Raw genomic sequence first — 21,468 nt, forward strand, 5'->3', positions numbered from 1 at the left:
TAATTAAGTCTCATTTGTTAACAGTAGGGAATGCATTAATTAACATGAACTAACAATGAAAAATATAATTTTTTACAGCATGTTAATTCTTCATTGATAGTATGAACTTACAATGAACTAACAATGAACAAAATATTTTTAATGTTAGAAAAATAGTCATGTTCAAAAGAGAAACTTTAAAATTTAATAATATATTAACACATTTTGGAATTAATATTGATCAACATTAAATGGAATATAATTATTAATGATTATATATATATAATGATAGCTACAGACACCAAACTTGGTACATAAATTGTTCAACAACTTTCGGACAACTTTCTAATTTACAGACATTAGCTACGACCAACAGGAAGCCGGCTTTTTTTTTTTATGTGTTTTTTTTTTTCAAAACGGGCTGTAAACAAATTCATACACCTCCAAGCAGAAACCACAAATTCACACAAAACACAGAACAAGACAGTCTGAGGATATGTGATTAATTCCATGAATTTACAGTACACTATGGCGAGAAGAAAATTTTAAAACTTATCAGAGATATCCTGTCACTGTGCTTCTAATGTGTGCGGTGGGTGACTGGGTGAGTGACTGACTGTGTGAGTTCAGTGAGTGTGGAGGGGGAGAGAGAGAGAGAGAGAGAGAGAGAGAGTCTGTTTAAACTTCTCAATAAAATCCTTAAAAAATGCTTATAAAGCATTAAAGGTTTTGATAACACTTTATAATTGAGTCTCATTTGTTAACAGTAGGGAATGCATTAATTAACATGAACTAACAATGAAAAATATATTTTTTAAAGCATGTTAATTCTTCATTGATAGTATGAACTTACAATGAACTAACAATGAACAAAATATTTTTAATATTAGAAAAATAGTCATGTTCAAAAGATAAAACTTTAAAATTTAATATATTAACACATTTTGGAATTGATTTTAAACATTAAAACATTGATTTCAACATTAAATGGTATATATTTATTAATGATGTAAATTAACAACAGTTAAATAATGTTGTTTTTTAACATTGGTTAATTCACAAATAACATTAAATATTAACAATATATTTTTTACTTTATTCATTTGTGTTAGAAAAAATTATTCATTTTAGTTAATGGAAAAATAAATCATTAAAAAATGCTTATAAATCATTAAAACCTTTGGTAACTATAATAATTTCTCATTTGTTAGCATTAGTAAATGCATTAACTAACATCAACTACCAATGAAAAATATATTTTCACAGAATTTAAAGTTTTATATGTTGTTCTGTGTGTGTGTGTTTCACAGAGTTGATGGTTTGGATTAACCCTTTAATTGCCGTATCCCTTAAAACCAAACTGCCAGAGGGTTACTGTGATGCTTGTGCTCGCTGGGCACCGTTTTATCGATGCCACCGGGGTGGCGTATGCTGACGGCTTGGGCCCGTCATCGCTGCTCGCAGCTATATTTTAACTTGATGTTCTAAAATAATAAAAACACACAACAATATTACTAAACATTAACCATAATAAGACAAAAAAGATAAAAAAAATATTAATAAAAACTATATTATATCAGTGATACTAAAATAACACTGTCCAACACAAATAACTCAATTTTTAAAACAAGATACATTCACTTGAGATGCAAAATCACATAAAAATAAGAAGTCTCGTTTTCTGAGAAATGTGTAAAAATTTTGTAAACTTAAAGGGAAATTTATTTTATTCTTTGTTATCATCAAAATCAAGTGTATTAAACATTACATTACGTCATGGTTTCCCAGATTGGGGTTTGTGGGAAACTGCAGGGGGAAATTGATGTAAATTGATGAAAAGCTAATAATTAATTAACTTTTAGAAATGTTACCATAAAATAAATAAATTATTTAAAACCAAATAAAAATAAAGCACTTACTAAAACAAAATGACTTTTTTTTAACTCTCATTTTTCCATGCAATTACAGTCACCTGACTAGTGGCCAGCAGGCAATGCCATAAAACTGGAAGATTTTCCAAACATATAAAAGCAATGGGAAATTTCAAATCTTAAAATGTAAACAACAGTTTAAATGCAAAAAAAGAAGAATTAGGGTGAATCATTTAATTATGAATAATTTATTGTCTTTTTGTGAATATTAAGTAATCATGTAAACAATAAAAAAATTATGAGATTAATCGGATTATGAGAGTTTTTTTTGTTTTTTGAGTTTTTTTGCTCATTTTCTTTCAGGATTTAGGAGTAAAACTGTGCAGCTCTGTATAAACTTTAGAGATCTTGACAAACCCTGTTTGAATCAGCGCACGAAATGGACATGCTGTAATTTTTTTAAGAAAACAAATCAAACTAAAACTAAAACCATAAAAAAAACGGTTTGGTTAATTGAAATAAAAGAAACCTTAACCAAAATAACATAAAATATAAAAAAAACTTAAACTTATTTTGAATTTCAGCTATTGTCAGTTTAATTTAGTTTAACTTGATGGACTAAAATAAAATAAATAAAAATAAAAAAATACTAAAAATAACAAAAACTCAATGACTTTAACTCAAATTAAAATTAAAATATGAAAAAAATCATTTAAAACATTAATACTTTAATTGTAACTCACTTTGAGATATAATAGTATCTCAAACTTTTTTTTTTATTTCAGCTATTGCCAAGGCAACCCTTCTCATTTTAATTTAGTTCAGCTGTACTAAAATATCTAAAAATGAAATAAAAATAAAAAAAAACAATATAGACAGATTAAAAAAATTTAAATGACAAAAGCATACAAGAAAATTACTAAAACTTTAACTAAAATTAAAATGAAACTAAATAGTATCTTAATCAAGCTAAAACAACTTGTGGAGTTTTGCAAAAATGTAAATAGAGGCATGTTTTCCTACGTGTGCCTATAATTCAGCCATTGATACATGTGACCCTGGACCAGTCTGGGGTATATTTGCAGCAATAGCCAAAAATACATCATACAAATCATTAGAATATTAAGATCATGTTCCATGAAGATATTTTGTAAATTTCTTACCACAAATATATTCAAACTTCATTTTTGATTAGTAATATGCATTGCCAAGAGCTTCATTTGAACAACTTTAAAGGAGATTTTCTCAATATTTAGATTTTTTTGCACCCTCAGATTCCAGATTTTCTAATAGTTGTATCTCAGCCAAATATTGTCCGATCCTAACAAACCATACATCAATGGAAAGATTATTTATTCAGATTTGTGATGATGCAGAAATCTCAATTTCGGGAAAACTGACAGTTAAGACTGTTTTTGTGGTCCAGGGTCACATATGTGCATTATTTTGAATGATGTGAAGTAAAGTCATGTGATATACGGAGCACACTCACACACCTTTGAACCCCGCAGGACATGAGCACCGAAACGCATTGATGAGATCTTCACAGCTGCCTCCGTTTTCACACGGCGCAGACTCGCATTCGTTCACATTTACTGAACAGCTGTCGCCTGCGAAACAGAAAAGCTCTGGTTACTAGCAGCTCTTTGAGAAGACAGTGTTAATGATTCAATTCAAGTTTATTTGTATAGCACTTTTCACGATGCAAAACGTTGTAAAGCAGCTTTCCAGAAAATTCAAGTTTCTACATTATATTTAATCTCAAGTTGATGTGTATATGGCAGTAAAATTCATGCAGTTAGTTAATGCCATGTAATCAAACAGACGGTGAACACTGATTATATGTTGCTAATATGTTGCCATCAAACTTATAGCAAAATTTGATAGTTCTGTATGTTGTTTGAGGGTTGGCATCATCTCAGGTCTTTGTAAGGGCTGGATCCAGACTGAAGCTTGTGTGATTCAGAAACAGAGAAGCATCAGCGCTGTATCTGACCTGTAAATCCAGCGCGGCAGTGGCACAGGAATCCGGCTGCGCTCTCGTAGCTGAAGTCCGTGTCCAGATCAGGCAGAACTCTGTAGTGTCTGGAGTCGGATCGCTGGAAACACTCACCGTCGTTCTCACACGGCTGCGTTTCACACTCATCCACATCAAGCTCACAGTTCTCACCTTCATAGCCTGAAGTAAATAACACGAGTTAAAGAACTGGGTGTAAACTCAAGGAGAACTGACTTCATATACCAGTGCTGTTTTAGTATCGCTAAATCTACTAAATCTAAATCTATAACACTAAATCTGTAGTATCACTATACTAAAGTTTTTATTAATATGTTGAATTTTGTTGTGCATTTTGATAATTTTTAGTCAGGGTTTTATTCTGTTTTATTTAGTTATTTTAGTACATCACATGAAATAAATGTTAACTGAAATAAAATATAAAAAACTTAAACTTTTATTTAATTTCAGCTAGTTGCCAAATACATTTTTAATTTTAGCTTAGTTTAATGTGATGTACTAAAATAACTAAATAAAACAGAATAAAACATGTTATTGTGGCCAGCCTAAAGCACACCTGTGCAATAATCATGCTGTCTAATCAGCATCTTGATATGCCACACCTGTGAGGTGGATGGATTATCTCGGCAAAGGAGAAGTGCTCACTAACACAGATTTAGACAGATTTGTGAACAGTATTTGAGAGAAATAGGCCTTTTGTGTACATAGAAAAAGTCTTAGATCTTTGAGTTCAGCTCATGAGAAATGGGGGCAAAAACAAAAGTGTTGCGTTTATAATTTTGTTCAGTGTAATTATTTAGAATTGTTTTTTATTTCTGTTTTCATTTTAATTGTAGTTAAGGTAGTGTTGTTTATTGTAGTTTAATTGTAGTTTTAGTAATTTATTCTAAAAGTAGTTTATTCTTGTAATTTTAATTTTTTGTTTTTTGTTTTTGTGCGTTAAGTTGCTTTGGCAACTAGCTGAAATAAAAATATATAAATATTTTATTTTATTTCAGTTTATTTTATTTAAAGTAACAAATGTTTTTTTATGGTTTTGGTTTTAGTTAAGTATAAGAACCTGCTTCTTACAGTACATCAAGTTTTTATATTTTATTTCAGGTAGTGTTATTTTAATATCATTGAGGTATTATACTATTATACTGTTAGTACCTACTATTATATTTTTTATAAATATTTTCAATTGGTTTTTGTTTTTATATTTTCTGTTGTCATTTTAATTGTCGTTAAAGTTTTAGTAATTTTATTGTGTTTGTCATTTTTATTAGTTTTATTTTTAAAATTATGTCTGTATTGTTTTGATTAATTTTTATCGGTTTTAGTTATTTTAGTACATCAAGTTAAACTAAAGAAAGAAATATTGCCTTTGCAATATATTTATTTAAAGTAACAATTTTTTTTATGGTTTTATTTTGGTTTAAGAATGTTTAGATGTTTGTACTGGAAAACAAGACAGAAATCCTGAGGAAGATCATTTTTTGCACCGTAGTAAATTTAGTGCATCAAGTTAAACTAAATTAAAATGAGAAAAGTTTACTTTTTTATATTTAATTTTTATACTTCCGTTAACACTTATTTTAATTTCAAGTACCGAAAATGTTTTTTAAATGGTTTTAGTTTTTTATAAGAACGCTTTTTTATCATCTGACTCGCAATTTATATTCCAAAGTATTTGTATTTGTGCCAAATGAGAGATGTATGTGAGCCCATTTTAGGCTTTAGGCTTAGCATTTATAATAAATGAGGTTTATAACAAATGGCACTATAATTTATGTTTGTTTTATAATTAAATAGTTCACACCTGTTCTGTTGTGAATACTGTTAAATTTAAAAGATAGTTTTTTTAGTTAACTAAAATACATAGTGTTTATAATGTTTGTAAACAATAATTATTTTATTTATATTTTATATTATTTCTGAATGTATTTTATTTACTTTTATTTCCCATTTATTTACTAGAAAATGCAGTACATCTACTCCAATAAAAACACACATTCCATGCACTGACAGTGAAATAGCACTTAATTTGGAGTTTATGGTTCTCTTTGCAATGTCCTACATGTTTCTCTAGGTGGCAGTGTCTAACAGAACATTATACTGATGAGCACAATATGATGCTGAGACATCATCACTGCAGTTCACTTGCCATTAAACGAGCCTTTGAATGCATAAATAAACACAATAAAGAGATGATGAGCAGGTTAAGCTGAAGACTGGTTACCAGGCCAGCAGAGGCAGGTATACTGGTCAACTCCTTCCTGACAGGTGGCGCCGTGCTGACAGGGGTCAGACTCACACTCGGGTATGTCGACTTCACAGAAAGAGCCCACAAATCCAGAGCCACTGCAGTCGCACTCATAGCTGTAATTCAAAACACATCATTTTATACACTAGCTGTGTGGTTTTAAAGGACAGAGAGCCAATTACAGACAGAAAATATGCCTATACATTATACAATCTGCTCAAACAGATCATTCACATGCCATTCCACTTCTACTTTAATATCTCCTCAAAGCCTTTCATTCAGTATTGCTTAATGTAAGTTAAACTGGATTTATTCTAAGCTTGACCAGCGGCGTGCACAGACCTCCGGAGGGGAAGGGAAAGAAATTGCATTATGAGGGCACAGAAATGTTGGTCCCCCTCAGGAAAATCGCGATCCGAGTTTTATGTGATTCATGCCGGATCATTTTTGACACTGATGTGGTGATTGCAGTTTAAAGTAACTAAGAAGTCACATTTGAAAGAGAAACATGACTTGATACACTTGTTAATTAAGAGACTGGATAATTTGATAAAGTACTAGTTGATTCCTTGAATGATTTATTAGCTAATACACTGACTGACTAGATAAAACACTGCTTAATTAGTAAATATAGTAAATCTTCATTAGTTGTGGCACTGATTGATTAGTTAAGACACTGGTTGGTTGGTTGGTTGGTTGGTTGGTTGATTAAGGTACTTGCTTAATGCAGACATTGGTTGATTGGTTAAGAAACTGATTCATTAGTTAAGACACTCATTGATTAGCCACAGCAGTGACTGATTAGTTTAGACACCAGCTAAACACTTAAGGCACTGGCTGATCAGTAAAGACACTAGTTGATAAGTTAGGTTATTGACTGACTAGCCACAGATTGATTAATTTAGAAACTGATTTATTATTTAAGGCACTGGTTGAATGGTTAAGACATTGTTTGATTAGTTAAGGCACTCATTGACTGATTAGCCACAGACTGAAAAGTTAAAAACTGGTTGATTAGTTAAGGCACTACATGGTTAGTTAAGACACCAATTGATTAGCCACAAACTGATGAGTTAAAACACTGGTTAATTAGTTATAGCACTGGTTGATCAGTTAAGGCTGATAGGACACAGACTGATTAGTTAAAACACTAGTTAATTAGTTATAGCACTGGTTGATCACTTAAATTACAGTAATGTGTTAAGGCCACCTTCCTGCAGAATTTAGCTCTAACCCTAATTAAACAGCTAATAATCGTCTGACTGTATTAATAAACAGCTAACGTCTTTCAGATGAGACGTTAAACCGAGGTCCTGACTCTCTGTGGTCATTAAAAATCCCATGGCACTTCTCGTAAAGAGTAGGGGTGTAACCCCGGTGTCCTGGCCAAATTCCCTCTACTGGCCCGTGTCTATCATGGCCTCCTAATAATCCCTATACACTTGATTGGCTCTATGACTCTCTCTCCTCTCCACCTGTAACTGGTGTGTGGTGAGCGCACTGGCGCCGTTGTACTGTGGCTGTCGTCGCATCATCCAAGTGGATGCTGCACACTGGTGGTGGTCGAGGAGAGACCCCCCCCCCCCCACATGATGGTGTACAGCAATACACAATAAAGCGCTATATAGATACATCATTCATTCATTCATTCATAATGGTACATTTTAAAGGCAAGTGTGTTGGAACTAAACTGTACTAGTTGGTGGTCTGAAACCTTCATGATCAGACTGAAGCCGGATCAATTCACTCACCCGTTCACCATATCCAGACATGTTCCTCCGTGTTGGCAGGGTGAACTATCACACTCGTTGATGTCCAGCTCACAGTTAATGCCCTCGTATCCCGTCACACACTCACAGGTGTACAGACCCACGTGATCATGGCAGGTGGCGCCGTTCTGACAGGGATCTGCCTCACATTCATCAACATCAACTTCACAGTTCACTCCTGCAGGACAAATCAACACAGAGACTCACTCACAGAAGAAACTAGTCCTCTCAAAACCGCTGCTGCATCTATGATGTCTGTGTTGAATGCACTGTTGTGTCTATGTGGCATTGTCATATATAAAGTACAGTGGTATATGAATAACATTACCGGGGTATATACGATCAATCAAAAGTTTGCACACACTTGACTTGTGTGCAAGATCTTACATGATCATCGCACAGTGTGTTTGCTGGTACGATCCACGTTTACCGACCAACCAATAAAAATGTGACATGAAATCAACGCTAAAACATAAAACTGTTCAACCTCAAGCTCTTATGCCTTCCTCTTTCCCCGCTTCTACTTTTTTCAGCACACATATACCCTTAAAAATAAAGGTGCTTCACGATGCCATAGAATAACCTTTTTGTCTAAATGTTTCCATAAAGAACCTTTAACATCTGAAGAACCTTTCTGTTTCACAAAAGGTTCTTTGTGGCGAAAGAAGGTTCTTCGGATTATAAAAAGGTAAGATGGAGATGGTTCTTTAAAGAACCTTTGACTGAATGTTTCTTTGTGGAACCAAAAATGGTTCTTCTATGGCATCGCTGTGAAGAAGCACCTTCATTTTTAAGAGTGTAAAAACTACAACTGCTAAAGTGTGATTTATCATGCTCTTTTTGTTTACCAATAGCGCATGCTGATGACATTTTATTCTACTGTAGAAAAGTGCGTCGTATCGTACGAGTCAATAGGTATCATCATCGTACAGTCTACTAAACATGTAGCCAAGTTTATTAGATTCCCATTGCACTGTGTGACATGCGTTGATCTTATAGGGTTGCTAAAATCTTGCAGTGTGTTTTGGGCTTTAGACTTTATGCTTGTAAGTTAAGTTTTTGGTTGCTAAATACATAAATAAGTAATTGATGGTAAACTGGTAGTGTATTTTAGTGTATTTCAAAGTACCATGAATACCACGGTACAGCCACAGTACATTTTTGACAGCCTTACCTGTAAACCCAATGAGGCATTCGCAGATATAGTGGTCCTTCCCGTTGATGCACGTCCCGTTGTTCTCGCAAGGTTGGGATGCACACTCGTTGATGTCAATGTCACAGTGGTAACCTTGGAAACCAGGTACGCAGTAGCATTGATACAGGTCAATCCCATCCTGACAGATAGCGCCGTTTCTGCAGGGCTGCGACAGACACTCATCGATGTCTTCTTCACAGTGTTGACCCTGGAAACCCGCAGCGCACCGGCACTCGTAGCCACTCGCTGCCCAAACACAGGTGGCATTATTAAAGCAGGGCTCATCGGCGCAGTCTCGCACCCTCGTCCCACAGTCGTCCCCGCCGTATCCGCTGGGACAGTGGCACGAATATCCGTTGACACCATCCACACAGTAGCTCTTGAGCCCCATGCAGGGGTTGCTCTCACATTCGTTGATGTTTCGGGTGCAGTTGGGGCCGGCAAAGCCGTCGGGACACAGACAGGTGTAGTTCTCAATTCCTGCGGTGCTGAAGCAGCTGGACGGACAGCCTGCGCTTTCACACGGGTCGTATAAACGCTCACAGTGCTCGCCTGTGTATATAGGCGGGGTAAAAGAGCAGAAGCACAGGTAGCCGTTCAGAGCCGGGACACAGGTGCTGTTGTTTTGGCAGGGAGAGGACAGACACACGTCGGACGTGACTGTGCAGAACAGACCTGCGGATACAGACCATGATTAGTGTCACACGCTACAAGAGCATTTTAACAAAGATGATTCAGTCTATGCAGCTTTATGTTACCGCAACCTCAGATGTGAGACTCAATGGCCTTCAGCGACATTCAAGGAACAGGCCCGGTATATGACAGCACTGCTAAACACACACATAGTGCTGCTGACTGCAGATTTACACTGGGACTCCTGCAGGATAAAGGGACTTTGTACCACTAGTACCTCCACCGGCAGATGGGGAGCGTCTTACCAACTCTGACTAAACCTCCACCAGATGCTCCGTCAATGGGTTGTTGTCAGCTTAACCGACCACCACTCACTGAAACTAATCCATCCTCACGCATGTGATGCATAAATATACCTGTCCATATAGATCTGTCATTCACAAACCCTGGGGTGAGATCAGGACCTGTTTGATGTGGTTTAGTGCTGATTACTGCTGATTAAGGGTAATGAAATACTCTTCTACATTTGAGAAATCAACTACAACTGTATTAAGATATATTTAATCTACCCTGCTAATACAGACAAGCTACTTACATAGATTAACCAGCAACCAGTTTCACCAAAGACTGGTCAATTTATGGTTAAAACAAAACAAAAAAAACTTGAACTTAACTCTGAAAACAAGACTTCATATTTTAAATCTTCATGTAAGAGTAACTTTGATGTTGTTAGTAATATTTCAAGATGAACACTTACTGGACTGAAACAACTCCAGACATATTTTTTTAGTGTCAGTTTCGACCATCAGGCTTTTGAGGAACATTTATTTGCTCATCTCTCAATCATCGTTGAGTTGCATTGCATTATATATTGTAAAACTACAAAGCTTTAATTGTCAAACCAAGCATTTAAATATCATCTTAAGACATTTTTGGGAAATATAGAGTGACGCCTGATATTTAAATGCATTTTATTGTTATAAAGATCCATTGACTTACATCAGAATTTGATCTTAATTTTAGTCCAGCATCTGCACCAAACTGCATATTTTTGCCCAGTTTGGGACTGAATAAAATTTAGCTGTTTGATGCATATTCTCACTTTATTATACTATATGAGACAAAGGCCTGATCGATCAAATATGATACTCAACAAAAAGCACACTTTTAAATTTTTCTATAATAGTTTCTCTAAAAGGTACAAAAGTTGTCACTTGTCACTGGTGGTGGTACCTTTTAAAAAGGTTTTAAATGTACAATTATGGTACTAATATGTAGTTTTAAAGTACTTATGCACCTTTAGGGGTAATATAGTACAAAGGTGTACCGATTTCAAAGATGGCACCCCAGTGACAGCTTTTGTACCTTTTTTTCTGAGAGCGTTCAATAAACTGTTCCATTTAGATTTTTCTATTATTTCATATGTCAGGCTTTACAGGGTCAGGGATATTTAGTCATTTCTTCAGGCAAATTACTGGTCCAAACCGTGAAAGACACATTTACACACCAGTCACTGGCATTCACACGTTCAGCAGACAAGAACACACAGAGAGAAACTGTGTCAGGAGGTCTAGTAGTGACTGTGAATGACCTACAGTCTCTAATCCAGGATCATCTGGTCTGAGAAGAAAGAGAGAGAGAGAGAGAGAGACTCGAACACCAACACAATTCTCTGATACGTTGTCAGCCACAGCTCTCCTAGTGCTGTCAAATGATTAATCGCATCCAAAATAAACGTATTTGTTTACATAATATATGTGTATACTGCGTATATTTATTATGTATATATAAAGACACACATAATATTTACATGTATATATTTATGTTCATATAAATTATATCATATATAAATATATTTAATATATATTTCTTAAATATATACATGCATGTGTGTGTATTATGCATAATAAATATACACAGTACACACATATATTATGTAAACAAATACGTTTATTTTGGATGCGATCAATCGCGATGAACAAAACACATGTTGCTGTTGTTCAAATAAACGAGAAGATCTGAAGTCTAGAGGGGGCAGACAGACAGAGCTTACGGCTGGGCTTCAGAAGCTTCCCTTTCAAATCAAGTCTATTGAAAAACTCTGGTAAACAACATCTCAGACTAGTAGAAGAGACTTCAAACCCCTCACAGAGACATGTGGTATGAACCCTCAGGACAGAACACTGTATCAGACCCCGGTCCCGAGAAAACCAGACAGGGGCCACTATAGATCATCCTTTAAGAAACACATGCCATTCGGTATTACTTGCTACTTTGGGGTCTTATCAGCAAACACATGCTTTTACTATGGATAAAATCTCATTAAATAATGGTAACAGTCATTTGGGCTTCATCAAAGTCTGTGAACACCTGCATGTTTTCCAGCATTAAATCATCGACAGCAGACCATTAAACAGCCATTAGAAAAGCATAAGTGACCCTAAATCAGATAACTGCACACAAACATACATTAAAAACAATCAGAACAAAGTTTCCCCGAATCCTGTTTTGATTAAAACTCTGAATCTGTCCGTAATGAACACACAGGTACAGCGAGTCTCTTGCTTAAAGGCATTTCATATGTAGGCTCTTTCTGTTTTGTTATTGTTTTCTTTGTCATATCCAGTCAGAAATATATTGCATATTTCAAACAACTGCATGCTGTTATTACCAACTTCAGAAGAAATGAAAGTCAAATTTGTGGCTCTAAGTTCAAGAATCTTAAATCTTCATTGAATATTCAAATACTTTTTACAGTAAAGATGTATTCAAACAGTATATAATGCTCTTTTGAGTCCTAATAATTCAGGTATGCTGTAAAATGTAAATATGTGACCCTGGACCACAAAATCAGTCTTAAGTATCAACAGCATCTGAAAGCTGAATAAATAATCTTTCCATTGATGTATGGTTTGTTATGATCGGACAATATTTGTCTGAGATACAACTATTTGAAAATCTGGAATCTGAGGGTGCAAAAAAATCTAAATATTGAGAAAATCACCTTTAAAGTTGTTCAAATGAAGTTCTTAGCAATGCATATTACTAATCAAAAATTAAGTTTTGATATATTTATGGTAGGAAATTTACAAAATATCTTCATGGAACATGATCTTTACTTAACCCATTTAATCCCAAATTTTTCCCAGACATGAAAATATCCAAATGTGTCATTAGTAACCCTTTGAAATAATCAATAATAATTTTTTGGGATGTGTGTGAAAAATTGTGTTTTATGTTCGGTCACAATAGTGACCGGTGGGATTTGGAGAGTACTGAAATCACATATTTCTGCAGTCATAAAAATTGTTATATCTCTAAGCTCAGCTATTTTAAACTGTGTGATCACATTCTAGGGTTACTATTATGCATAAAAAAAACCTTATGCAACATTGATAGGAACACTGAGATAAAAAAAACTAAAACATTCAACCATCACCGCATTTCAAAATTGTTACTTTTTTCTAAAATATAACATCAAATTTTTATTTCAATGCTATGAGTATTACAACATCATTATTGTAAACATTTTCTAACATTTGCAATATTTTGACAATATTTTATTGTCCTTTTCACTAGCAACTGCCATTGGATTATATTGTAAAAAAAAAAAAAAAAAAATTGGTTCACCATTATCCCAGCGGTCACTATTGTCAACACGTTTACTCAATCTATGACCACACTCAACAAAACTGAATATATGCAAATGCTAGACAATCTAAAGATCATGTGTACCAAATATCTTTACTAGTCTTTTGTTTTGGAGCTTTGATGCATCCATCTTCTTCTCAAGGTGCAAACAGGAAATAAACTGCTCTGGTCATGTGACAACTTGCACTAATCATGTGAAACTGCACATATTTAATTTAAACCCTTTATTTGTTCCATATTTGCAGGAAGTCCACTAAAACATCAGTTGGTACGGTTTGTAGAGCTTTATAAATGAAAAACTTTTTTATTGTGGGATTAAATGGGTTAATATCCTAATATTTTGCCATAAAAGAAAACTTGATAATTTTGACCCATACAGTGTATTGTTGGCTGTTGCTACAACTATACCCCGGCGACTTAAGACTGGTTTTGTGCTCCAGGGTCACATATTAGCATTTTCTTTCACTCTTTCTGAATGAATGCCAAACTTAAACTTTATTTTATTAATATTCTGTCCTGCTCTGAAATGCTTTTGCTGGTGTGATTCAGGAGGAGCACTGTGCTCTTTAACCTGAGTGAGTCTGCTCTTCTGTTATCTACAGCCCTGACGCCCTCTGACCTCTCTGTGTCCGACAGCTTTCTGAGACGTGAGCCTCCTCTGAGAGACGGAAGAATCCAGCGGCTGGTACAGACTCACACACACAGGAGAGAGCAGGGAGAAAACACACGTGCTGCATGGGCAAAACTGGAGGAATGAGGTACTGGATTGGTTATAAAAGTCATTCCACATCCATAGATCCAGACGCGAGTTTGCACACTTGAGGGTTTTTTAATAAATGTTAAAATGTACATGTATAAACTCGCTCTACATTTACATACTTTCTAACCTAAACTTTTGATGAAAACAAAAAGTTGTGTGTACATTTTATGAATCAACTGCCTAATTTGTAATATAACATAGACGTATACCATACATGTGACCCTGGACCAAGTCGCCGGGGTATATTTGTAGCAATAGCCAAAAATACATTGTATGGGTCAAAATTATTGATATTTCTTTTATGCCAAAAATAATTAGGACATAAAGTAAAGATCATGTTCCATGAAGATATTTTGTAAATTTCCTACCATAAATATATCAAAACTTCATTTTTGATTATTGATATGCATTGCTAAGGACTTCATTTGAACAACTTTAAAGGAGATTTTCTCAATATTTAGATTTTTTTGTACCCTCAGATTCCAGATTTTCAAATAGTTGTATCTCAGCCAAATATTGTCCGATCCTAACAAACCATACATCAATGGAAAGATTATTTATTCAGCCTTATGGTTTTGTGGTCCAGGGTCAGTCACATATATGCTACAGTTCAAAAGATTTTTTTCTTAATGAAATTAATACTTTTATTAAGAAAGGATGCATTAATGTGATCACAATTTTAAAATAAAATAATTTTCTTCTTCTTTTTTTAGTAAATTGAACAAAGAAATATGCTAACGTAAACAAACTGCATTTTTTTTTTTGTAAATGTTTCAATAAATCAAAAATATGATATACTAAATATGAACTGAATATATACATACATATCATTTAAAAGAGGTTGTTAAGACTTGTCTTTATTATTGATTGAAATTAATAATTTTTTTCAAGGATGAATTAAATTTAGTTTGTACAATCTGATAATCCAAAACAAAATAATATAAAACTTTTTTTTTCATTCAATAAATTAAACAAAAAAGATGCGATGCTCAAGTGAAGAAACTCAATATAAAAATATAATACTATGCATTACTTTAACCACAAACATAAATGCATGTAAATATTCTATCACCATATAAACTCCTCATGGTTGAGGTCTTATGGATGTGTTTTAGTAAGGGTTTCACTGGGGCCGGAGCCCTGGACATCAACTCATATCTGAGTCTCACACTTCATCTATCTGATGTATGTGAAGATCTCTGTGCCGTCCTGATGTAATTCCTGAAAACATCCTTCTATCCTGGAATAAAATAAAGTTTAAAATTTTCCTCTACAGTGTTTCTGGAGATGGGTTTAATGTAACTAAATGTTTGGAAAACAACAGTAACTCCCCAGAGAAAGAATTTTACATGTTGTTTTTCAAACAGAAGCTAAGTCTATCCCGTCACGGTCACGGCTTCATCACAGCTTAAGACACAATGCAGCACATTCAGTCAAACACATGCGAGCTGCTATTCCACTTAAACACAAAGAGTACAGTGGCCGCACTCTCCAGCAGAGTTTCCATGGCGATAGTCAACTATGCCGCGCGTCTTGCCCTGTGCTTTCAATCTCCCCAAAAGCACCCAGGATTCAGGCTTCCCGCAACTGCAGAAATAGGTCATAGCTTCATTAGGGTGGAGCGCAAACAAAATCACTTACACTAAAACTCCCACCACAACAATGAGACACACACTCATCAGATGACGGGCAGCTCTTTTATTCATAAGCTATGAGCTATGAGAAACAGCTCATTAGAGGAGAGCATCACATTTACTATTGCTTAAACTAACGGTGAGTGAGTGTGTGTGTGTGTGTGTGTGTGTGTGTGTGTGTGTGCTGAAGCTTAATTAACTGATCAGACACACCATTTACACCTGAAAACTGTTCACACCTGGACCAGTAAACAGGTAAAAAAATATATATATACCCCAGTCACACAATAAATGAGGAACGCTAGCCATATCCACCCACAACACCCAAGAAACAGCCTACCAACAATGCTCAACACCCTACAAACACCCTAGCAACCACCCACAACACCTTAGAAAGTTTAGCAACCCCCAACTACACACTACATCCTAAATACAGCCTAAAAATTCCCTGGAAACTACTCACAATGCCCTAGAAACAACCTAGCAACAAGCAAGTGGCCACCCACAACACCCTAGAAACTACCTAGCAATGCACTAGCAACCACCCACAACACCGTAAAAAGTCCAGCAACCCCCATGAACTACACCCTAGAACCAACCTAGCAACCACCCGTAACACCCTAGAAACAATGCCCTAGCAAACACCCACAACACCTTTGAAAGTTTAGCAACCACCATAAAATACACACTAAACCTTAGAAACAGCCTAGCAACGACACACAACACTGTATAAAGTCTAGGAACAACCCTCAATACCCAATAAACAGCCTAGCAACCGCTCACAATACTGTATAAAGTCTAGCAACCACCATAAACTACACACTACCCCTAACCAACCACCCAGCAATGCCCTACCACCTAGCTTAACTGGGAATAACATGCAGTTAAGTGTCCAAAAACATTACATTCAGTTCACTCTTCAGTATTTTGTTTTAAAGTATATTATTTCCATAATAAGCACTCTTTTTAAAAGTGCACTTTTTTCACAAGAAGACCCCTCACAATATGTGAGCATTGTGGTGGTGATGTATAGAAAGTATTCTTTGAAATTCAGACAATGAGACACCAATTAAATGATGCATTACTACAGTTTACATCCAATACCATGTGTTCGTGCTACGTTTACCCTCAGAACGAGTGACAGGAACACACTGAGGAGCACAGCAGCGTCTGAACGGACAGTGAATGAGTGTTTGTGCTGAATGCTGATCGCCGTGTGTGTCTCGGCGAGGGGCTTTTCTGATTATCACTCATTCTAAACAGTCTGACGGCCAGCTGGCTGCACTTGTCCTCTATATGCACTAATGCCCAATTACTGCAGCTCTTCTCTTACAGCTCCCCCACCACACAGAGACCACTATCTCCTTCTCACACAAAACACATCTGCCAACAGGACAAAACAACCTGCCAACTGCAGATGCTCAACTTCATAATGCAGAGCTCATCAAAGAGCCACTTGTTGCTTTGAATCATTTAATTACACACAATAATGAGAGCGCTGCTGGAGAGACTTCAGATTACGACTGCATATATAATAGTCTAATGCTGTACTATATGCTAAAACAATGCTTTGTCCTATTTTTATTATTATTAATATACACACTTTTTATTAACCTGTATTAATATAGAGGCTACATGGAATATTTGCACTTTCACTTATTAATTTGTCACATCAGGACTACTGAAGTGAACTGCAAAAAAAACTAAAATGTGATGATAAATGGTGAAAAACAAACTGTTAGAGAAATGTTTATACACTCTCTTATTCATTCACGTACACTTTAACATAAAATGCTGATGTTGGAAAACGTTGATGGTTATGCATTAACTTTGTTTTCTATTAAAAAACTACTGTTCAAAAGTTCAGGATCTGTTTTAATGTTTTAGATAGAGGTCTCTTCAACTCAGTAAGGCTGCATTTATTTGATCAAAAATAAATATATTACAATTTAAAATAGCTGTTTTCTATGTAAATTATGTATGTTAAAATGTCATTTATTTCTGTGATCAAAGCTGTATTTTCAGCATCATTACTGCAGTCTTCAGTGTCACATGATCTTCAGAAATCATATTAATATACTGATTTACTGATCAAGAAACATTTCTTATTGTTATCAATGTTGAAAACTGCTTCATATTTTTGTGGAAACTCTGATACATTTTATTTTTCAGTGTGAACGGAAAGCATTTATCTGAAATAGAAATCTTTTTAAACATTATTAATCTTTACTGTCACTTTTGGCAAATTTAATGCATCCTTGCTGAATTATTTATTTCTTTAAAAACAACTTACTGACACCAAACATTTCAAGGGTTGTATGCCTATATAAAATTGTCACTGAGCGCTTCACACCGTTTTTCTACTGGCAAAATTAAATAGAAATAAATTAATTTTAAAAAAAAAACAAATATGAATGTATCATAAAGTTGTGTCTTACGCAGTTTGAACATCAATGACAGCAGGGCTGCTCTTTTATATCGTAAATAGATCCGTCCAAGCTCCATGTCCTGAAGTGATGATTGACTTCCAGCCTCTAAACCGGCGGCTCCGCGCTGAACTCTCCCCGCATCATCGCGCTCTCATCCGGCGCGAGTCGACTTCTGTCTGTCCGCTGCTGACTTACTCTCCGCGGTACGATTGAAAACACGGCGTGGAGGTTTGCCAGGGCAATCCTTTATCCTGCTGACCAGGACCTGCTCCTAACAAACCCTCGCCTGCTGGCTGTCAAATCTTCATCCTCTTCTCTGTCTGTATCTGTCACTCTCTCCCTCACTTTAATTGTCTTAGTCACCGAAGAACTCCACCCTCTCTCTCTCTCTCTCTCTCTCTCTCTCGCTCTCTCTCTCTCTCTCTCTCTCTCTGTATGTCTGAGTACACGTCTCTCTCTCTCTCTCGGAGGCAGATGGCCAGTTCCTCCAAGCACATTTACGTGACCTTCATCACAGATGAGTGTTAGTCTAAGCTAATAGCAACTGTTAAACCGACAGCACTTGGATAGTTGACTTAATGTAGTTTGTCAACTATCCAAATGCTGTTGAGTGACAGGTGAACAGGATTAAATAGATGCTGCAATTGTTCATAATTTTATTTTTCAACATTATTTTTAAATGTAGTCTCTCAACATGAACAGTATGAAAAATGCATGAATTGTAATTGATAATAATAAAGATGCATGAATAATGAGAATAATAATAATGCATTAATTAGAAAAATGTTGCTCAGAGTAGTTTTGGATGAAGTAAATATTTGAACCAAAGTTTCTAAAGTTAAGAGCAGTGTTACTTCAGTATATCACTCTGCTTTTATTTTCATTTTAGTTCAAGTTTTATTTTGTTGTTTTTAGTTATTTAAAATATGTTTATATCATTTTTATTTCAGTTTTAGTTTAATTATTCTAGTATATCAAAATGTTGTCACGGTTGGTGGTTGTAGAAACGGGAGCGCACGATGAAGAATAACAAAAAGAGACTTTATTAGGCATCAACACACATTTACCATTACAAACTTAAGATCCGACAAAGATGGAGACAAAACTGAATGCTTATAAAGAAACAGGAAACAAAGGAGCAAACTAGATAATTAATCAAACACAGGTGACAGGACAAAATGATTACTAATTAACTAAATCAGAACAGGAACTACCAAATAAGGTCAAAACAGAACTGAAAGGAAAACCTACATGTGACAAATGTTGTCTTGGCAACTAATTTTTGTTCAGTGAGTACATATATTAAGTTATTAAAATGTTCCTTACATTTCAAGTTATCTATAGCAACCCTCATTAAGAGTAAAAATTATCCAAAAAAGAAAGAAAAATATTTTTACATAATATTTGAACATGCAAAATATCTAGTTTTCCTAGATGATAACTGAACAACACTTGCTCAATTAAACTTGCAAGTAAAAGTCATGTGACAAATGTGTGCAAATTACTATTTTACACAATGGTTATTTTTTCACATACTGTTTTAATACATGGTTTAATATAGAAAAAATTATAAAATATAGTAAAATATAGTATTGTGCATGTCATTGTGAACACAGCTGCTGTCACGTAAACTACATATTCGCTCAGATCTGTTAGCTTTGACATTAAAGCGTTATTTCACTCAAAAATTAAAATTCTGTCATCATTTACTCCAAACCTGGGGTTTTTTATTCTGCTGAACACAAATAAATATTTTGAATAATGTGTGTGTAACCCAACACTTGCTGGTACTCTAGTCTTTTTTATTTTTCATACTACGGAAGACAATTGCTACAGTCGACTGTTTATCAACACTCTTCAAAATATCATCTTTTGTGTTTAACAGAAGTGGGAAATTCATTCAGCTTGAGGGTGAGTGAATGATGGCAATGTTCACCATCTCTTTATTATAATAAGTGATTCCAGTGCTTTAACACAGGCCTGATCTCTAATCAGATCTCGGTTCTCTCTGGGTGCTGCATGGGAACGAGAGCAGACGCTGGTTAATTAAACTCCTGGTGTAAATACAGGTATACCCCTGCATTCCTCACGGGACCCTCATTAAACTCCAGCGGGGTGTTGCTCTGTTCTGATGGACTGAAAACGTTCCAGAGATTGGAGATTAAGAGCTTTAATACACATTTAACATGAAGTTTGCATAACGCCTGTTCCTATACAACAGAAAAACACATGAAGTGAACCTGTTTTAAGCTTATTCTATGTAATAGCAGTTTAATCACATTTATAAATATCTGAATGCAATGCGATTCGATCAAGTGTGTTTTCGCTTATCTCCATCATGTTTAATGTCTGCTGTTGTTTTGATGTTTAGTGGATGTATGAAGTCAGTTCTCCCCATATGGAGATGTAATAAACAGGCCATATTGCCCTATGATTGTGATATTGCCTGGACCACAAAACCAGTCATAAGGGTCAATTTTTCAAAATTGAGATTTCTACATCATATGAAAGCTGAATAAATAATCTTTCCATTGATGTATGGTTTGTTATGATCGGACAATATTTAGCCGAGATTCAACTATTTGAAAATCTGGAATCTGAGGGTGCAAAAAAATTTAAATATTGAGAAAATCACCTTTAAAGTTGTTCAAATGAAGTTCTTAGCAATGCATATTACTAATCAAAAATTAAGTTTTAATATATTTAAGGTAGGAAATTGACAAAATATCTTCATGGAACATGATCTTTACTTAATATCCTAATGATTTTTGGCACGAAAGAAAAATTTATCATTTTGACCCATATTCAACGTATTGTTGGCTATTGCTACAAATATACCCCAGCGACTTAAAGACTGGTTTTGTGCTCCAGGGTCACATATGTTCCTAGAACTAGACTTAAAAACAGGGGTGATCGTGCTTTTGTCATCGGTCCCAAGTTATGGAATAGCCTTCCGGATTACATCAGATACATCCAATTTTTAAATCCCCCTTTAAAACGTACTTTTTCTCAATGGCCTTCGATATCCCTTGATTCTCATCGGCATTTAACAGCATTTGATTCAAGCTTTTTATTCTATTTTACCTTTTTTCATAGGATTTTCATTTTTATCATACTATTATTGTTCCTCTATCGTTTAGATGTTTAAGGCCCGGTTTAGCTTAAGCCAGGACTAGGCCTTACTTAAATGAACATATTTAAGCAGCTTTTATAAATGAACAAAAGAGTGTTTGTGCATCTTTCCATATTTTTCTGTGTCCAAATACTTTTTGGATCTTCTACCTC

General features: G+C 34.9%; 1 protein-coding gene across 1 annotated transcript in view; it reads right to left on the minus strand.

Annotated features, from left to right (window-relative positions):
• The window catches only part of LOC306848336 (protein crumbs homolog 2-like), a 36,732-nt gene extending 18,342 nt beyond the window's left edge, over positions 1–18,390 (minus strand). Inside the window, exons 1-6 of the mRNA XM_079382818.1 lie at positions 18,193–18,390; positions 9,056–9,751; positions 7,864–8,059; positions 6,089–6,228; positions 3,847–4,029; positions 3,347–3,460 (exon numbers count right to left, since the gene is read on the minus strand). Of these exons, the coding sequence (XP_079238944.1) occupies positions 3,347–3,460; positions 3,847–4,029; positions 6,089–6,228; positions 7,864–8,059; positions 9,056–9,751; positions 18,193–18,259 (1,396 nt within the window). The 5' untranslated portion in view covers positions 18,260–18,390. The remainder of the gene's footprint in view (positions 1–3,346; positions 3,461–3,846; positions 4,030–6,088; positions 6,229–7,863; positions 8,060–9,055; positions 9,752–18,192) is intronic.
• Positions 18,391–21,468: the final 3,078 nt, after the last annotated feature.

This window comes from Barbus barbus (assembly GCF_936440315.1).
Source record: "Barbus barbus genome assembly, chromosome: 28".
Taxonomy (NCBI): domain Eukaryota; kingdom Metazoa; phylum Chordata; class Actinopteri; order Cypriniformes; family Cyprinidae; genus Barbus; species Barbus barbus.